At 44.5% G+C, this 20,644-nt stretch overlaps 1 protein-coding gene across 1 annotated transcript in view; it reads right to left on the bottom strand.

The window, feature by feature from the left end:
* LOC129707178 (cadherin-22-like) overlaps positions 1-20,644 on the bottom strand; it is a gene marked incomplete at its 5' end in the record, with an annotated part of 810,235 nt that overhangs the window by 496,728 nt on the left and 292,863 nt on the right. Inside the window, one exon of the mRNA XM_055651984.1 lies at positions 13,429-13,596. Within this exon, the coding sequence (XP_055507959.1) occupies positions 13,429-13,596 (168 nt within the window). The remainder of the gene's footprint in view (positions 1-13,428; positions 13,597-20,644) is intronic.

Raw genomic sequence — 20,644 nt, 5'->3', positions numbered from 1 at the left:
GTGGGGAAACTTATAAAAATCTTTCCCCTGCATGGAGAACCCGACTTTTACTCTGTCGGGTCTCCGTTGTCGTTGGGGCCGAGCATCGTGGAGCGGCCTCCAACCGGAACGACCTGGGGCTCCAGTCGCGGAGCTGCGGACTACTCACCATCATGGAGCTGGCCGAGTTCGGAGCGGGAGGAGCTGTGGTGGCGCGCTGCTGCGGCCCGACCCTGGAGATTCGGGGGCTCCAGCCGCCGGCCCAGTGGACGGTGACACCGAGAGCCCGCGAGTCCCTGCTGGGAGATCGCTTTTCGAGGCTTCCGCAACGGCGACTTCTCCTGCCCAAGTTGCGGGGTTGAGGATGACCTGGAGCAGGGCCTTACATCATCGCCCGGCGCGGCTGTAACGGCCGTGGGACTTGCTAGCGCCCACCGGGGCTCCAACACCAGGACCCGGAGCGCGGCCTTGCATCACCTGGCGCGGCTTTATAATTGCCGTGGGACTTATTTACCATCGCCCGACGGGGGCTTTGACTCTGACATCGGATGGAGAACGAGGAGTGCAGGGGAGAGATAAGACTTTGCCTTCCATCACAGTGAGGAAGAGATTCACTGTGATGGATGTTCGTGTAAATTGTGTTGTGTCTTGGTTCTTCTTGTTTGTATGACTGCAGAAACCAAATTTCGTTTGAACCTCTGGGTTCAAATGACAACAAATAAATTGTATTGTATTGTATTGTATTGTATTCTTCAGCATTTCTCAAAGTCCATCAACATCAACATGCATTTATGTTCCAGCTTGAATGTAATATCTTAATTCTAGGTGCATTGCAAGTGCTTGGACATTAATTAACACACCGTCACCAGTGGGGATATTAGAGCAGGTGTTCTAAACCTTCGATACATTGCAAACTTGAACAATGTGTCAGACCTCTGGGTTCAGTCCTGTCTGTGTGGAGTTTGCATGTACTTCCTGTGACACCCTGGGTTTCCTCCAAATACTCTAGTTTTCTCTCTCATAGAAACATAGAAACATAGAAAATAGGTGCAGGAGTAGGCCATTCGGCCCTTCGAGCCTGCACCGCCGTTCAATATGATCATGGCTGATCATCCAACTCAGTATCCTGTACCTGCCTTCTCTCCATACTCCCTGATCCCTTTAGCCACAAGGGCCACATCTAACTCCCTCATAAATATAGCCAATTAACTGGCCTCAACTACCTTCTGTGGCAGAGAGTTCCAGAGATTCACCACTCTCTGTGTGAAAAATGTTTTTCTCATCTCGGTCCTAAAGGATTTCCCCTTTATCCTTAAACTGTGACCCCTTGTCCTGGACTTCCCCAACATCGGGAACAATCTTCCTGCATCTAGCCTGTCCAAACCCTTAAGAATTTTGTAAGTTTCTATAAGATCCCCCCTCAATCTTCTAAATTCTAGCGAGCACAAGCCGAGTCTATCCAGCCTTTCTTCATATGAACGTCCTGACATCCCAGGAATCAGTCTGGGATGTCTCATCCCAAAGACATGCAGTTGCGTGGGCTAATTGATCGCTGTAAATTCCCCCCCTGTTCCACTGGGTGGTAGAATTTGGGAGAGGTTAAATTGCATGTAGAGAGAATTAAAAATGGGATTAGTGTAAATGAACGTTTGATGGATGGCATAGATTTGGTGGGCTGAAGGGTCTGTTTCTGTGATGCATCCCTCTATGACTTGATGATCCTTTTAAGGAGCACCCCAAGAGGAGGAGGGATGGTTTAGAGCCACAGTTCCACAACTCAAGATCTGAAAGGCTGAAGAAAATGCACCAACAGTATGATGGGATAGAGATTGGCCAGTGATAATGTTGGCTGTTACATAAACTGAGATTATTCCGTTTCTCCTACAGTATCAATGGTGGTTTGTATGGCAGAGATAGATACTAGATTCTTGACTAGGACGGGTGCCAAGGGTTATGGGGAGAAGGCAGGAGAATGGGGTTAGGAGGAAGAGATAGATCAGCCATGATGGGCCGAATGGCTTCCTTCTGCTCCTATCAAATGACCTTATGACCATCAGACCCAAAACTTGGAATCTGAATTCCCTGATAATGAATGCTCCTTTGAATACATTGAAGGATGAAATAATTTTTCTGGCATTAGCGATCCAGGCAATGCAGCGATAGTGGAGCAACTCAGAGCATTCATTGCATGTCACACAGAATTGTTTCCTTGCCTACAAGGCTGGCGAGGTTACTAAGAACTGTAACTCAGGGCTACACAGATATTTTTAACTTGCATGGTACACTTCATTTTATCACTTCCATGGAAATGTTGGTCACCAGTTTCAAGCGGCGTTTATGAACAGTGTAGTTTGTGAAAGGCCGAGTGTAGATTGTGACTGGAAGGAGCCGCAGACTGTGGTTTAAACCGAAGATAGACGCAAAAAGCTGGAGTAACTCAGCGGGACAGAGAGCATCCCTGAAGAAAAAGAAGAGATGACATTTCGGGTCGCGTTTGAAGAAGGGTCTCGCCCCGAAACATCGCCTATTCCTTTTCTCCAGAGATGCTGTCTGACCCTCTGATTTACTCCAGCTTTTTGTGACTATTGTAGATTGTGATGGTTCTGGTGCCGAATGTGGTCACATTCTGTAGTGCCTTAAATAAAATCAACAACATTCTTTCTTTCATGATTTTCCCTAGACATTAGCAGTAATGATGAGTTTCTTTATCATTTCTATGCATGTCTCTACTTCAGCAGTGTTATGTGAGCAGTGGGGTTACATTGTACAATGCGTGGAACAGTGGTGCAAACCTCCTGAAATGATCACTTTTGAACAGCGGGGCCCTTATCTCTCTTCGCTATTTGGAGAGCAGCTAAATAGAACAAAGCCATAATCAAGCTTCGGGTGGCAGCTGTCATAGATGCAGAACTGACAATTTTGAGAAAGAGAAATCTACTAAAGATATTGATGACTGCAAGCTAACGATCCCCTGTGTAGAGCTGCAAAAACAACTCCAACACAATTTATGATGCCCTGACTAATTTGGATATCCCTCCAACTGGGTGGCACAGTGGCACAGCACTAGCAGCGCCAGAGGCCATGGGTCGATCAGACTACGGGTGCTGTCTGTACTCGAGTTCTCCCCGTGACCGCGTGGGTTTTCACCAAGATCTACGGTTTCCTCCTCCCACATTCCTAAGGCGTACAGGTTTGGAGGTAAATTTGACTTGGTGTCAGTGTACAAATTGTGCCTAATGTGTGTAGGATAGTGTTAATGTGCGGGGATCGCTGGTCGGTGTGGACTTGGTGAGGTGAAGGGCCTGTGTTCGCGCTGAATCTCTAATCTAAACTAAACTCACAGCTCCAGTAAACCAAGTTAAATCCTAACCTCCAGTACTGTCTGTACGTGGAGTTTAGAAGTTCTCCCTGTGTGTGTGTGTTTCCTCCAGATGCTCCGGTTTCCTCCTATATCCCAAACGCATGCTGGCTGGCAGGTTAATTGGGCACAATAAATTGACCATATTTTAAGCATATGTCATGAGAATCGGGTTGAGTTTGTGGGCATGTGGGAAAATAATAAATTGCAGGGATAAAGGTGGGGGAATGGGCCTGATGGGATTCTTCTGAGAGGCAACACTGGCTCAATAGGATGCAGCTCATGAGAAAATATGAAATCTTAAAATGTGCTTGTTTCTAGTTTTTCTAATTCTGATGGAGGGTTTTAATTTCTGTTTTCCTGTTCACAGATGCTGCCGGCCCTGCTGAATATCTCCAGCAGTTTTGCTTTCATTTCATTCATTTGTATCAGATCATGTTGAGGGTTACACAGTGGTGCAGCTCTTGAGCTACTGCATTACAGCGCCAGAGACCCGGGTTTGATCCTCACCACGGGTGCTTGTCTAAACGGAGTTTGCACGTTCTCCCCGTGACCTGCGTGGGTTTTCTCCAAGATCTTCGGTTTCCTCCCACACTCCAAAGATGTACAGGTTTGTAGGTTAATTGGTTTGGTGTAAATTTAAATTGTACTCAGTGTGTGTAGGGTAGAGTTACTGTGCGGGGATCGCAGGTCGGTGGGGATTCGATGAACTGAAGGGTCTGTTTCTGTGCTGTTTCTTCAAACTAAACTAAACTAAATTATATGATCTATTACTCCACACGGTATCTTTTCCTTTAACAATGTATTTTCCTGAGTCCTTGATGAATTTACCAGAGATGTCTAGGGCATGTTCTACAGGTGGCTGCAGGATGACGATGATGTAAATACCTTACAGGTAAAAGTAAAGATCTGAATTAAGTCCAGTCACAGGTTTATCACAAACATGGCCAATTTTTGCTGTAATGTGTGATATCATAAGACTGTTTTTTTCCATTCCTTTCCTGCTTTACAATTGAATGTGGCACGTACAGTAATACTCCTTGCTTCATTACAACTTTGGGTTTTTTGTGACTAGTGTGGTTGGCTTTATACATTATATTTCTGATCTCCACAATATGAAGAGCTGATACCATATCAAACTCTGAAGTGCTCACAGCCATCTGATATTATGAGAAATATCATATTAGAACTCTCGATTTTTAATGTTCTCTGTAATTAAAAAAAAATCCCAGATCAACCTGCCTTGTGGTGTTGTTTAGTTTAGAAATACAGCACGGAACCAGGCCCTTTGGCCCAACGAGTCTGCGCCAGCCAGCGATCGCTGCACACTTACACAATCCTACACACACTAGGGACATTTTTCAATGACACCAAGCCAATTTGACCTACAAATCTGGAGGTTTTCGGAGTCTGAGAGGAAACCGGAGAACCTGGAGAAAACCCACGCAGACCACGGGGAGAACGTACAAACTCCAAACAGACCAGCTCCCGTAGTCAGGATTGCACCCGGGTCTCTGGCGCTACAAGACAGCAACTCTATCGCTGTGCCATTGTGGCACCCATAGTTGTTGGGAAATATCTTGATGTTTCCTTGCTGAGTTAGACACCATGACAGTGAATATTCAAATGTCCGTTCACGTATTGTGATTATAGATATGTCAGCCAGGACATTGATCCATTGGTTGTAATTACTAAATAATACATGTGACTGAGTGGTTCGATGAGTATAAAATATATACTAAGGATCTTCAGAATTGTGTTAATCTCTGCATCAACTTTAACACTCATTGCAAATCTTGATGAGGTGTGAAATGAGCTTTATTGAATGACAAATTTTAACCATTTCGTAAGATCGTAAGATCATAAGTAATAGGAACAGAATTAGGCCATTCGGCCCATCAAGTCTATTCTGCCATTCAATCTTGGCTGATCTATCACTCCCTCCTAATCCCATTCTCCTTCTTTCTCCCCATAACCTCTGATACGGTATAAATCAAGAATCTATCTCTCTCTGCCTTAAATATATCCGTTGACTTGGCCTCCACAGCCTGCTGTGGCAACAAATTCCACAGATTCACCACCCTCTGACTAAAGAAATTCCCCCTTCTCTCCTTCCTAATAGAACGTCCTTTAATTCTGAAGCTATGACCTCTCGTCCGAGACTCTCCCACTAGTGGAAGCATCCTCTCCATATCCACTCTATCCAAGCCTTTCACTATTCGGTTTCATTGAGGTCCCTCCTCATTCTTCTAAACTCTAGTGAGCACAGGCCCAGTGCTGACAAATGCTCATCATGGGATGATTGTTGTACAACTCTCTGGATCCTCCCCAGAGCCAGCACATTCTTCCTCGGATTTGGGGCCCAAAATTGCTCACAATATTCCTAATGCGGCCTGATCAGCACCTTGTAGCGTCTCAACATTACATCCTTTGGTGATGTTTTCCATTCAGCTCTGCAATGTTTTCTCTTGGTAAGACGCTCTGCTTGGGATAGTTGCTATCCCAATAAAGATACCAATTTGATAACTGAGCAACTCACGGCTATTGGCAATTTTTCTCTGCTGACTACTTCTGTCCTGACAATTATTTTCATCTCTGAGGCTATTCAAGCGCCAATGATTGTAATATCGCAATGGTTTGACAGAGTTGCTTGAGTGTGTAGCCGTCGATAATTCTCATTTTCAGCTGAAGATCAGGACAACACACATTTTGCAGTGTTGTCTCAGATGTGTACAAGTTTAATCAACGATTTATTTTGCTTCTTACCTTGTATGCATTGTCTCACTAACCACATCTTGCTGTGGAGAAAAACATGTAGCTGGTGCAGCTTTTGGCACCTTGGAGACTTTAGTTGTAGGTGAAAATGTTTGATAAATATCCTGCAATATCTTCATCAGCTTGATATAATAGTAATCGTTCTTTCTCCTCAATTCTATCATCAATGATTTCAAATTCTTTTAACCTGCTAGATCTCCTTTAGCAATGGACAGGACCAATAATGACTCGAGATGAATGATGAATGCCACAAGATCAGGTAAAAACATGTACATCCATGTTCTTTGAGAATGTGGTGTGCACTGAATGCACAGGGCATTATTGCTTATTTACAAGTTCACAAGCTAATTCTACAGTGAGTAGAATTAGACCATTCGGCCCATCTACTCCGTCATTCAATCATGGCTGATCTCTGCCTCCTAATCCCAATTTCCTGCCTTTCCCCCATAACCCTTGACACCCGATCTAATCAAGAATTTGTCTATCTCTGCCTTAAAATATAGCCACTGACTTGGTCTCCGCAGCCCTCAGTGGCAATGTGTTCTGACTAAAGAAGTTCCCCCTAACTTCCTTTCTAAAAGTGTGCCCTTTAATTCTGAGGCTATGACCTCTGGTCCTAGACTCTCCCACCAGCGGAAATATCCTTTCCACATCCACTCTATCTATACCTTTCATAGAACAGTACAGTATGGGGTGGGCCCATCGGCCCACAATGCTTGTGCCGATCATCATGCCAAGTACATGAAACATTTCCCTCAATTCCCTGCACTTCCTTGAGCCTGTCCAATAGTCTCTTAAACACCTATGCTATCATGTCTGCCTCCCTTCACCTGACTATCCACCTATTCCTAGCGAGACACATGCAAACCTTTTGCTCCAAACCCCACACATTCCTGTAATGGGTAAGTGTGAAAAATACTTCCGTCCGGTAGCTGGCGCGGCTCTGGCCAGCAGCGGCCTCTGCAGCCTGTCCGCGTTTTTATTATTTTCACCTTTTTTATGTAGATTTTATGCCGGGGTGTCTATTGTTGTATAATCTTCCCTGCAAGACCCGACCTGTTCTGACTGTATGAGGCCGCAACGGGGGAGCGGCCTATCTATGTCGACTCTTGCATGGCCGAAGCGGTGGAGGAGCGCTGTTTGCTACTTCTGCTGCTGCTGCTCTGCCCCTGCTGCAACCTGAGAAAGGCTCCAATCTGTGGACTAGCCCACGGCTCCAAAGGAGACCGCTATCCTGCAACTGTACTTCTCTCCGCTGAGTTGCGGGGTTGAAGAGCTCCTGGAGCGGGGCCTGACACCACTGCCCCACGCGGCTGGAATGGCCGCGGACTCTGCGAGTGCACACCGGGGGCTCCAACACCAAGACCCGGTGTGCGACCTCGCACCCCCCGGCGTGGCCTTAATGGCCGCGGGACCATCGCCATCGCCAGCCGGGGGCTATGATGGGACTTGACATCGGGGGGGGGGGGAGAGTAGAAGATGCATTTGCCTTCCATCACAGCTATGTGATGGATGTTTATGTTAAATGTAATTATTGTTGTGTCTGGGGTCTATTTGTATGTAATGTATGGCTGCAGAAACGGCATTTCGTTTGGACCTCCAGGGGTCCAAATGACAATTAAATTGACTCTGACTCTGACTCTGATGTAGTCTAACCAAAGTCCTATAGACTGGCATTGTGACATCCTGACTCTTATATACAATGCTCCTAGCAACGAAGGCAAGCATACAATATGCCTTCCATACCATCGCATCTACTTGTGCTGCCACCTTCACTGAACGATGAACTTGGACTCCAAGATCCCTCTGCACATCAATGCTGTTAAGGGTCTTGCCATTAACTGTATACGCTCCCCTTATATTCAACCTCCCAAAGTGCAACACCTCACACCTTCATTCATGGCTGATCTTTGCCCCCTAATCCCATTTTCACCTCCATTTTCTGCAGATGAGCTATATCCCATTGTATCTACAGACAGCATTCCTCAATTACTGCAACTCCTCCAATTTTGGTATTATCAGCAATTTTACTAACCAACCCATCTACGTACAAATCCGTGCTGGCTATCCCTAATTAGCCCATCCTCTTCCAAATGTGAGTAAATCATATATCAAAAAATTCTCACCAATATTCTCCCTCCCACTGCAGTCGAAGGAATAAATCCTTAGCCTGCTCAACCTCTCCCTATAGCTCAGGCCCTCAAGTCCTGACAACATCCTCGTAAATATAATTGCGATGAGGTGACAAAATAATTATCAAAATCTCGTCGAACGCTTGGTTTGGGACAGGTTTGGTGAGCCATTCACTTACGTATTAGTGAAAGATGCAGTGATTGCTTGACCTCGTTAGCAGTGATGGAAACTACTGCGGGATTCTGAGCTAAGATTAAATATTGTGACAGCATTTAAAGGATGGTGTCTAATCTTGAGCCTAGTTCCTGGATTCCACAACTCAGGACTGCATTCAGCACAATGGACTAATGAGTTCAATATTAATGTTTGTGACTGATTATCACTTTTAATCCTGGATTTTAGTCAGGCAAATTGACAGCTATACATTATAATCCAGAAATTTATGTTTGCTTTTACAGTATATCTGCATTTACACAGCACCTTTGTTCAACATCGCAGCGAACAGCAAGCCCATCTACTACTGTCAGCATTCATCATCAACAGACACCTCAATGGCACTGATTTCTGATTTCATTAGATTAAAAATACTAATAGGAATATGGTCATGCTGATGGCTCTTAATTGATGGAAAATCTGTGAAGGTGCATTTACTTGTTTATGATCCTTTCACTGAGAGCAAACTCACTGCTCCCTGAAGAGTAATGTTCTTGCCGTGCATTGAATCTATAAACCTGGGGACTCACAGGAACAATCCTCAGTTTGTGAGATTATTGATCCCAACCACGATGGGTCCAACGTTATTGCAGTGTTCAAAGCAAAACCAATTTTTTTTACATTTTTACTGCCATTGATCACATACATTGAGCATTATTGGAAAATGTGGAAGTATAGGGAACAGTTATGCCATGCAGTTCAGTTGCGATCACTCTTGTCACCAGAGTAACAGTCAATTAGATGAAGCAGGGCATTGTAGCAAGCACCAGAGCATCCCTAAGAAAGAGCAGGGGGAGGCTAATCAACTTCTCAATCCTATTGTGTTATTCAATAAGATCATGGCTGGCGAGACCCCAGCTTCAGGCACACATTCTCGCTAATCCTTTTTTTTCCTCCTAATAAACCCCAAATTAATCCTGCACAGCCATGCATACAAAATAAGAAACATGTTTTCATACAAAGCAGCAGAATTCAGAATTTACAGATGGAGGAGGAATTGTGGTCAAGTTCTGAAAGATTTAATATTTTTCTCGTTGCAGAAGGAAGAGTCAGTCAGGAAGAGTTTGTAGGTTAATTGGCTTGGTATAAATGACAAAAAAGTCGTCCCTAGTGTAGGGTAGAGCTGATGTGCGGGGACCCCTGGTCATTGCAGACTCGATGGGACGAAGGACTTGGTTAGGCACTGTGTCTCTAAACTAAACTAAACTAAACTAAACTAATCAGCCTTGGCTCTCCAAAGGCAGATTAAAGACAAGCAACCTCACAGAAACCTGCGGACAGGTAGCTGACTATAGCTTTTCAGAAAACATTTAATAACTAATTAAATGCAAAGGCACATGGCAAGGCAGCAAAAGGCCGATGAGGAGGTGGAAAGAGAAGGGGAGAACTAAACAGAGATTCCTCAGACTGGTGTTCAAGAAGGAACTGCAGATGCTGGAAAATCGACGGTAGACAAAAGTGCTGGAGAAACTCAGCGGGTACGGCAGCATCTATGGAGCGAAGGAAATAGTAAACGTTTCGGGCCGAAACCCTTCTTCAGACTGATGCTGGGTGGGTGGGGGGGGGAAGATGAAAGAAAGAGGAGGAGGAGCCCGTGGGCTGAGGGAGAGCCGAGAAGGGGTGGAGAGGAGACGGCAAGGGCTACCGGAAATTGGAGAAGTCAATGTTTATGCCGCTAGGGTGCAGACTGCCCAAGCGGAATATAAGGTGCTGCTCCCCCAATTTCCGGTGGTGCTCACTCTGCCCATGAAGGAGGCCCAGGATAGAAATGTCCGATTCGCCGAACACCTCCGCTCGGTCCGCATCAACCAACCTGATCTCCCGGTGGCTCAGCCCTTCAACTCCCCCTCCCATTCCAACTCTGACCTTTCTGTCCTGGGCCTCCTCCATGGCCAGAGTGAGCACCACCGGAAATTGGAGGAGCAGCACCTCATATTCCGCTTGGGCAGTCTGCACCCTAGTGGCTTGAACATTGACTTTTCCAATTTCTGTTGTTGTTCATTGTCACGTGTACCGAGGTACAGTGCAAAGCTTTTACTGTGTGCTATCCAGTCAGCAGAAAGACAATGCATGATTACAATCGAATACAATGGTGTGTACAGATACATGATAAGGGAATAATATTTAGTGCAAAGTAAAGCAAGTGAAGTTCAATCAAGGATGGTCTAAGGGTCATCAAAGAGGTAGATACTAGTTCAAGAAGTAAGGGAACAGTTTAAGTACAGTGGGAAATTGTATTGAGCAATGGAAAGACATTGGCCAGAAAATGTAAGAACTTAAATACAAGAGAGTATAGCTAAATCAACTTCCCTTGATGGGAAACACAAATTCTGGAGTAACTCAGCGGGACAGGCAGCATCTCTGGAGAGAAGGAACGGGTGACGTTTCGGGTCAAGACCCTTCTTCAGACTGATGTTTTCCCTTGATGGGTATACTACAACATTAACTTACTGAATAGTCCAATTTCAGCAGTGTGCATTGTGGATAACTCCATGTGACCTAGATTATCACAGTAGGCGTTTGAGGTTTTTTTCGTGTAAATGATATGTGAAGTGAAGCTAATTTTTGTGCGAAGAAGTAGGATTATTAAAGGTGCAGATATGGTGTTATGTGAATAAGGATCATGAAATGAGGAGTTAATCGACTGCTTGGAATCAGGATTCATTGTGTGGCTAGAAATATAGTGTGTAGTGTTCACAGCAATGGGGTTTTCAGCTTGTTTGTTTGTGGTTTTGGAAGCATCTATAAAGCTGCAGGATGTATAGAGATGTGAGATTCATGGAATTGAATATCAAAGTGCATTAGAGTTTCAAATAATTGTGTGTTCAGGGAATGGGCTCAAATCAAGATTACAAATGAGTGCATGGTGTGGTTATAAGTGTAGCATGAAACCCTACAATATGAGCATTGAGTTCTCAAATTAAAGTAATATCCCCCTATCCCACCCCCACCACGTTGCACACACAGTTTCCCCATCCCCCAACCAGCTCTTCTCTCCTCCTTTCATCCCTCATCCCGGAGTTCCCGAATTCCCTGTAATTCCCCCCTTTCACCTCCATCCTGATCCTTCCAATCATGTAATTCCCTGCGGTTTTACATTTCACCACTACTCCTTTTCAGACACCTTTTTGTCTCCTTCTCTACTTCTAGCCATTGTTGCCAGTATTTTCACCCCCCCCAAACACACTCACCTGTATCTATCATTTCCAGGCTTTTGTATAGGAAGGAACTGCAGATGCTGGTTTAAACCGAAGGTAGACGCAACATGCTGGAGTAACTCAGTGGGTCAGACAGCATCTCAGGAGAAAAGGAATAGGCGACATTTTGGGTTGATACCCTTCTTCACACCTGAATGCTTTTCGAGGTCACACCTATTTTCCAGCATTCTGCCCCCTACTCTAATCATTCTGAAGTTGGGTCCAGACCTGTAATGCTGTCTGTCCATTCCCTCCACAGACGCTGCCTTACTTGTTGAGTATCTCTAAGGTCATAGGATTAGAATTAAGCCATTCGGCCCATCAAGTCTACTCCGTCATTCAATCATGGCTGATCTATCTCTACTAACCCCATTCTCCTGCCTCCTCCCCATAACCTCCGACACCTGTAGTAATCAAGAATATATCTATCCATATAACCATATAACATATAACAATTACAGCACGGAAACAGGCCATCTCGGCCCTACAAGTCCGTGCCGACACAACTTTCTTTCCCTTAGTCCCACCTGCCTGCACTCATACAATAACCCTCCATACCCTTCTCATCCATATGCTTATCCAATTTATTTTTATATGATACCAACGAACCTGCCTCCACCACTTCCGCTGGAAGCTCATTCCACACCGCTACCACTCTCTGAGTAAAGAAGTTCCCCCTCATGTTACCCCTAAACTTCTGTCCCTTAATTCTGAAGTCATGTCCTCTTGTTTGAATCTTCCCTATTCTCAAAGGGAAAAGCTTGTCCACATCAACTCTGTCTATCCCTCACTTCATTTTAAAGACCTCTATCAAGTCCCCCCCATAACCTTCTGCGCTCCAGAGAATAAAGACTTATTCAACCTATCTTTCTCTAGCATTCATTGTTTGCAGCATATTGCAAAGGAAAAGTGATAGGCTAATCTCAAACTGCAAGTGAGCTGTTACTTCTTGTTCCTACGGCTCTATTCCAAACTCACACTTTCGCATTAATCCCAATCTTACGATGTGTTTAATTTTCGAGAAGCCATATGCGGTAATATATACCATGTGGTTTTGGTATAGAATATTGTTAAGCAGTGTAAAGGTAATTTTGTGCTCATAATAATTGTTTTAATGCTGTAGCAGAAATAGACTGATTACAAAGCCTTTCCAAAGCATTTTATGACAGAGCAAGGCTTCGCTCTATTTCGTTGAATGGATGGGAGAGAAATTTTCAAGTGATCGGAGAGAACTGAGAATATTTTTCAAGGTGGCACAGTGGCACAGCATAAGAGTCGCTGCCTTACAGTGCCAGAGACCCGGGTTTGATCCTGACTGTGGGTGCTGTCCGTATGGAGTTTGTACCTTCTCCCACTGGCAGCCTGGGTTTGCTCCGGGTGCTCCGGTTTCCTCCCACACCCCAAAGGTGTGCGGGTTTGCAGGTTAATTGGCCTCTGTAAATTGTCCCTAGTGTGTGGGATAGTGTTAGTGTAACATAGAAACATAGAAAATAGGTGCAGGAGTAGGCCATTTGGCCCTTCGAGCCTGCACCACCATTTAATATGATCATGGCTGATCATCCAACTCAGTATCCTGTACCTGCTTTCTCTCCATACCCCCTGATCCCTTTGGCCGATCACTGGTCTGCGCGGACACGGTGGGCTGCAGGGCCTGTTTTGCTCTAAACTAAGCTAAAGTGAGAGAAGGAGCAAACCCAGAACATTCATGGGGACTTTATCCCTGCTGCAGGGTTTGCCATCCTTTCACCTCTGCGGAGAGAAACAATGCCTTACTCTGGTTGAATCGTGGAGGGTTATCATTGATGTCTGTGATGGTGATGGTCACTGTGGTCGATCCTGACAGTCCACCCAGCTGCCCTGCCATGTCCTTGGCCTGGATCACCAACACATAGTGATCCTTCTTCTCGCGGTCCAGGTTCGCCACCGCAGTTCGGATTATTCCTGAATAAAGCAAAGAGAAAGAACAAAAGGATAAATCGCTGCTTGGCAACATCTTCATTCCTCCACTAATAAGAATCTCTCGTACAACAGAGCAGCAGCAGAGTTTGAAAGATATGCAAAAACATAACAATGATAAAGGAACCAGCCCATTGTTACCTGCTGGACTGTTTCCTTTGTCATTGTTACTACAACCATATAACCATATAACCATATATAACCATATAACAATTACAGCACGGAAACAGGCCATCTCGGCCCTACAAGTCCATGCCGAACAACTTTTTTTCCCCTTAGTCCCACCTGCCTGCACTCATACCATAACCCTCCATTCCCTTCTCATCCATATGCCTATCCAATTTATTTTTAAATGATACCAATGAACCTGCCTCCACCACTTCCACTGGAAGCTCATTCCACACTGCTACCACTCTCTGAGTAAAGAAGTTCCCCCTCATGTTACCCCTAAACTTCTGTCCCTTAATTCTGAAGTCATGTCCTCTTGTTTGAATCTTCCCTATTCTCAATGGGAAAAGCTTGTCCACATCAACTCTGTCTATCCCTCTCATCATTTTAAAGACCTCTATCAAGTCCCCCCTTAACCTTCTGCACTCCAGAGAATAAAGACCTAACTTATTCAACCTATCTCTGTAACTCAGTTGTTGAAACCCAGGCAACATTCTAGTAAATCTCCTCTGTACTCTCTCTATTTACTATTTTGCATATCTTTCATTCATTTGTTCTATACGTCTCTACATCATTGTTTATATATCTGTGTCTCCCTATCCCCCTGACTCTCAGTCTGAAGAAGGGTCTCGTCCCAAAACGTCACCCATGCCTTCTCTCCATAGATGCTGCCTGTCCTCCTGAGTTACTCCAGCTTTTTGAGTCTATCCGATTTAAACCAGCATCTGCAGTTCCTTCCTGCACAGCAGCAACGGTTGATGCTCCAAGCAATGTATTATTATGCCTTCATTACCATTTAGTTGTGACATAATGCTGGGTTCGAATCACATTAATTCCTCGATTGTGCTATAAAAAGGTGCCGTAGCCGGCACAAAATCTATCTAACATGTTCAGCAGAATATACTTCAGAAACTACTGGAGCAAAATCAAAGAGGTATGAGATCTCGGAGGAGGAGGCCTCATGTGGAGGAGATTCAAATTGGGAGAAATCTGCTTTGTTCATTTGCCAAAACGGAGCAGAATGCTATTGAAAACATTGTCAAAACATGGCTCGCTGATACAGTAATCAGCAAGTGTCTGTGGGGTGAGTGTAATGGTCCTAGCCTGCTTCAGTAGCTATGCCCTCAGGAAAACTGTGGCAATAAAGAATGCAAACCTCCAACATTATGCTATCTGCATAGATTTGCCATGTTATCGAAGTAGCCGTGCAGGATTTCTAAACTCTTAGACTTTGCAAACTTCAAAGGAAGAACTCATTAAATACATTAAACATAATGAAGCTCTTGATACAACATTTTACAAACATGAAAGGACTTAAGGAAATAGTTGCGGGCAACACGGTGGCGTAGTGGTAGAGCTACTGCCTTACAGTACCAGAGACCAAGGTTCCTTCTTGACTATGGATGCTGTCCGTATGGTGTTTGCACGTTCTCCCCATGACCTGCGTGGGTTGTCTCTTGGGATGTCCAGTTGCCACCCACACTCCAAAGACATACAAGTTTGCAAGCTAATTGGCTTGGTATAATTGTAAATTGTTCCTAGTGTGTGTGTGGGGTAGGGTTAGTGTGCGGAGATCGCTGGTCGGCGCAAGCTCAGTGGCTGGGAGGGCATGTTTCCGTGCTGTAACTCTAAACTAAATAGGAGACATAGTTGGCCACCTGGTCCCTCAAGCCTGCCCCACCATCCTAGTACCTAGTACCTTGTACCTTGTACCTTCCGAAGAGTCCACCAGGGACTATACTGGAAGTTGGACAATTTGATAATGGACAATTTTTTCACATTTATACCAAGCCAATTAACCTATAAACCTGTACGTCTTTGGAGTGTGGGAAGAAACCGAAGATCTCGGAGAAAACCCACGCAGATCACAGGGAGAACGTACAAACTCCGTACAGACAGCACCCGTAGTCGGGATCGAACCCGGGTCTCCGGTGTTGAATTTTGCTGTAAGGCGGCAACTCTAGCGCTGCGCCACCGTGCCCAACGTGATTCATTCAGAGAGGAGCATAGGAAAATTATAAATAATCCAACTAAAAACATCAGCTATTTAAATGACTACTTACTATTCTAAATTAAAGGAAAAGTTGGCCAATTCCGCTCAAGCTGTCCCTGCATTACTGGAAACACCAATCTCATGTTCATTTATTTGCCAATCATTTCTTTTAACCACATTTTAATATTTTTCAAGGTGTAAATTACCCAGCCTAACCCCAGTAACATTAAACATTACCACTCTGCTTGTCATAAATGAAAGTTTCTTTAAATGTTCTACTATTTTTAACGCATCCACTAATCAAGGACTACAGTTTAATTTTGCAGTGAACATTTTATTCCCGCCGGGGGAATGTACATATATTGAAAATAATTATTTCTTTTAAAAAAAGTTTCCATTGCTTAACTACCATCTTATCTTTTAATATAATTTTCCAAAGCACCTCTGAAAACCTGCTGCAATAATTAGCTTTCTTTAATTTAGTTTTGGACTGAATCAGATCACACGCTAACCTAATATAAAACTCTATCATATTATCACTCTCCCCCAAGGAATTCTTGACTAATTATCTCTACTTCATTTTACAGCCAAACTAAATGAGTTTGTTCCTTAGTTGTTTCTTCGGTGGATTATTCAAGAGACCTGCCATGAATGCTTTTGTGGATCATTTTTTGTCCAAGGTACTTTTGGTTAAATTGGATCAGTCTGTTTATAACCATATAACCATATAACAATTACAGCACGGAAACAGGCCATCTCGGCCCTACAAGTGCGTGCCGAACAACTTTTTTCCCTTAGTCCCACCTGCCTGCACTCATACCATAACCCTCCATTCCCTTCTCATCCATATGCCTATCCAATTTATTTTTAAATGATAGCAACGAACCTGCCTCCACCACTTCCACTGGGAGCTCATTCCACACCGCCACCACTCTCTGAGTAAAGAAGTTCCTCCTCATGTTACCCCTAAACTTCTGTCCCTTAATTCTGAAGTCATGTCCTCTTGTTTGAATCTTCCCTATTCTCAAAGGGAAAAGCTGATCCACATCAACTCTGTCTATCCCTCACATAATTTTAAAGACCTCTATCAAGCCCCCCCACCTTAACCTTCTGCGCTCCAGAGAATAAAGACCTAACTTATTCAACCTTTCTCTGTAACTTAATTGTTGAATCTGAATCTGATCTGAAACCCAGGCAACATTCTAGTAAATCTCCTCTGTACTCTCTCTGTTTTGTTGACATCCATGACTATAATTGGGCGACCAAAATTGTACACCATACTCCAGATTTGGTCTCACCAATGCCTTGTACCTTATAAAGATTAAAGACCCCCAGTACAACTGTGTTACTCTGACTACATCCTCTTCTCTGTTAGAGTAACTCCGTCCAATATTATAGTAACTGGGGTGGAGACAATGAACCATTTCTACCCATTACTCTTTCTTAATTCTTAGCTCCGTCCCTACTGATACTAACAGGGTGTGAATCAGAGCTACCTCACCTTTTTCCATCTTCCCATGTATTATTAAAAGTGCATGCACCATGGTTTAGTTTAGTTTAGTTTGGTTTAGAGATACAGCGAGGAAACAGGCCCTTTGGCCAACCGAATCCCCACACAAGTGACTGTGGTGTGAGTGTAATGGTCCTAGCCTGCTCCAGTAGCTTTGCCCTCAGGAAAACTGTGGCAATAAAGAATGCAAACCTCCAACATTATGCTATCTGCCATAGATTTGCCATATTAAGGAAGTAGCCGTGCAGGATTTCTAAACTCTTGGTCTTTGCAAACTTCAAAAGAAGAACTCATTAAATACAACATAATGAAGCTCTTGAAACCACATTTTACAAACGTATGGAAATAGTTGCAGGTCAACGAGCCCCACACAATAACACTATGCTACACTCACAAGGGACATTTTACATTCATACCATGCCTATTAACCAACAAACCTGTACATCTTTGAAGCGTGGGAGGAAACCAAAGACCTCGGAGAAAATCCAAGCAGGTCACGTGGAAAACGAACCAACTCTGTACAAACACCAGTAGTCAGGATTGAACTCGGGTCTCTGGCATTTTAAGGCAGCAACTCTACCGCTGCGCCACAGTGCCGCCCAATATATGCACCATGTATACCTCAATATTCCCAAAATGAGATCATAGCTGTGTTATAGCTACGGATCTTACCCATTTATCCCCATGTTCTATTTGTGTCATTAACATATTTATTCTTTATGGGCACATTATAACTTTGTGCATTCAGATGTAGCACCTATAATTTTAACTTTACACCATGTTTCCCTGGTGACCTTTGTTATTAGTGTTCTATTACTATTATTAAATGCTCTGCCATCTCTGACACAATCTGCTGGATTTTAGATAATCACTACTCTCTTTTTACAGCATGGAATTTTCTTTTCAGAATTTATAAAATCCACCCTAGCAATACTCTCCAGCATTTTACAGTCCCCCCCCTCCCTCTATATTAGCACACAGATAAGTCCACTAATGTTATCAGTTGGTAGTGTTAAAAATTGTGTATTGAGGTTTTGTTCTAGAGATAATGTGAAAACACACACCTCCAGATTCAGGTACATTTTCTTCCCAGCTGTTATGAGGCAACTGAATCATCTTACCACAACTAGAGAGCAGTCCTGAACTACTATTTACCTCACTGGTAACGCTCTGACTATCCTTGACCGGACCTTGCTGGCTTTACCTTGCACTGAACATTATTCCCTTTTCATGTATCTGTACACTGTACAATGGTTCCATTGTCATTGTGTATTGTTTTTCTGCTGAATGGATTGCACACAACATAAGCTTTCCACTGTGCCCCGGTGCACATAACACTAAAAGGTAACTGTTGTCCGTAATCCCTTCCTGCTGAAGGTACAGAAGCTTGAAAGCACACACCACCAGACGCAGGAACAACTTCTTCCCCTCTTCTATTTGGCTCGATTCTTCCTTAAACTAGGGTATTAAGGGCCTGCCCCACGAGCATGCGACTGCATGCGGCAAGCGTGACCATACCGGAAGCAGGGGCCGCGCGGGGGTTGTGCGGAGGTCGAGTGATCCCCGTACATGGCCAGTCCCACTAGCATGCGCCTGCATGCGGCAAGCGCGACCAAACCAGAAGCGGGAGCCGCGCCGAGGTCGAGTGAGTGACGTGAAGTTCGAGCGAAGTCCGCGGGAAGATTGCGAGTGACGTACGACATCAAGACGCTGTGTACGGCGCCAAGACGCAGCATATGCCCATCGAGGCGGTGCGTACGGCTTCAATGCGGCTGCGGGCCAGCAGACCGTTGCAGCGCGGAATTTTTGAACACTGTCAGTTTTCCGGAGCCTGCGCGATGTCGTGACCAGCTACGCCGCACAACTCCATACGGCTCCGGCGATCGAAGTGGGACCGGCCCCGCGAGGCCGTACGGCTCAAGCGACCACGTTAGGTCGCGCTTGCTGCATGCAGTCGCATGCTCGTGGGACAGGCCCTTAACTGTCCTACTCACCTCCTTCCTCTCCATTATGTCCAATGGACTTTGTATATGGAACTGATGCGCTGCAATGCTGAGAATTATATTTTGAACTATGTTACCCTCTTGACTAGATTGTATTTATATATGGTATACCTGATCTGTTTGGATAGTATGCAAAGCGATGCTTTTCACTGTACCTCGGTACAAATGACAATAATGAACCTGAACATAAAATCTTTTTCCCATGGGATAGCTGCAGGGGATAGAGTAAGATGAGGGGGGGTAGGTATAAGTATTTACTGGGCACGTTTTGTATTTTGTGGCAGTAAACTGAATAGTGCAGACATTTAAAGTGATATATTAATGTGCCTCAGTGGAAAGCACGTTCAGTAAGGCAATTAAGGAAGGCATATCTATTCCTTCAGGTACACAATCCCATGAAACCAGGTTGAAAATCAGTAGGGCCAGATCCCAGTTCAATATTTTGTCCCCCCAGACACCATCACTGAACACTGTAATTTTGGGAGTTTGTCATGTGTCGACCACGTTCCTACCCGTACTTGATTGACTCTGATGTCTCTCGGGACATTGTGGATAGGGCTGAGCTTTTTGAGAATAGTGTGTGGGCTTGAGCTAGAGTGGATGTGGAGAGGATGTTTCCACTAGTGGGAAAGTCTAGGACAAGACGTCATAGCCTCAGAATTAAATGACGTTCCTTTAAGAAGGAGATGAGGTAGAATTTCCTTAGTCAGCCGTCTACCTTAGTCCTATGTGACGGCTGGTGGGGTGAAAGGTGAGGACTAGGGGGACTCGGCCCTTGTTGCGAGTGGGGGGATGGGGAGAGAGAGCAGTGTTGCGGGGTATGGAAGAGACCCTGGTGTGAGCCTCATTTATGGTGGAGGAGGGGAACCCCCGTTCCCTGAATAATGAGGACATTTCAGATGTCCTGGTGTGGAACGCCTCATCCGTGGAGCAGATGCGGCGTAGATGGAGGAATTGGGAGTAGGGGATGGAGTCCTTACAGGAAGCAGGGTGGGAAGAAGTGTAGTCCAGGTAGCCATGGGAGTCAGTGGGTTTATAGTGTATGTCGGTCAGAATACTCAGGCTGTTGTTTTAATGGTTATTTGCTTTGATAAACATCAAATGGTTATTTGCTTTGATAAACTGTTTAAAACTCTATTCCTATAGATAATCATGTCAGGACATTGGAATCTGTATGATTTGATTGAAGTCCATTCATTAGAAGTGGTCCCTCTATTCCCAGTGCAATATGAAACGAACATTGCATCCCCACTAATTTTGGGCTGTCCATTAAATGCTTCCGTCTGTACAGCCACTGCTTGCAATTGTCTGATGCTGTCCTAATTGGAGAGGTCTGGTTTGAAATTTCAAGTCATAAGG

This window comes from Leucoraja erinacea, chromosome 21, assembly GCF_028641065.1.
Source record: "Leucoraja erinacea ecotype New England chromosome 21, Leri_hhj_1, whole genome shotgun sequence".
Taxonomy (NCBI): Eukaryota; Metazoa; Chordata; class Chondrichthyes; order Rajiformes; family Rajidae; genus Leucoraja; species Leucoraja erinaceus.
Note: the sequence above shows the minus strand (reverse complement) of the source record. Positions and strands in the feature narration are given on the sequence as shown.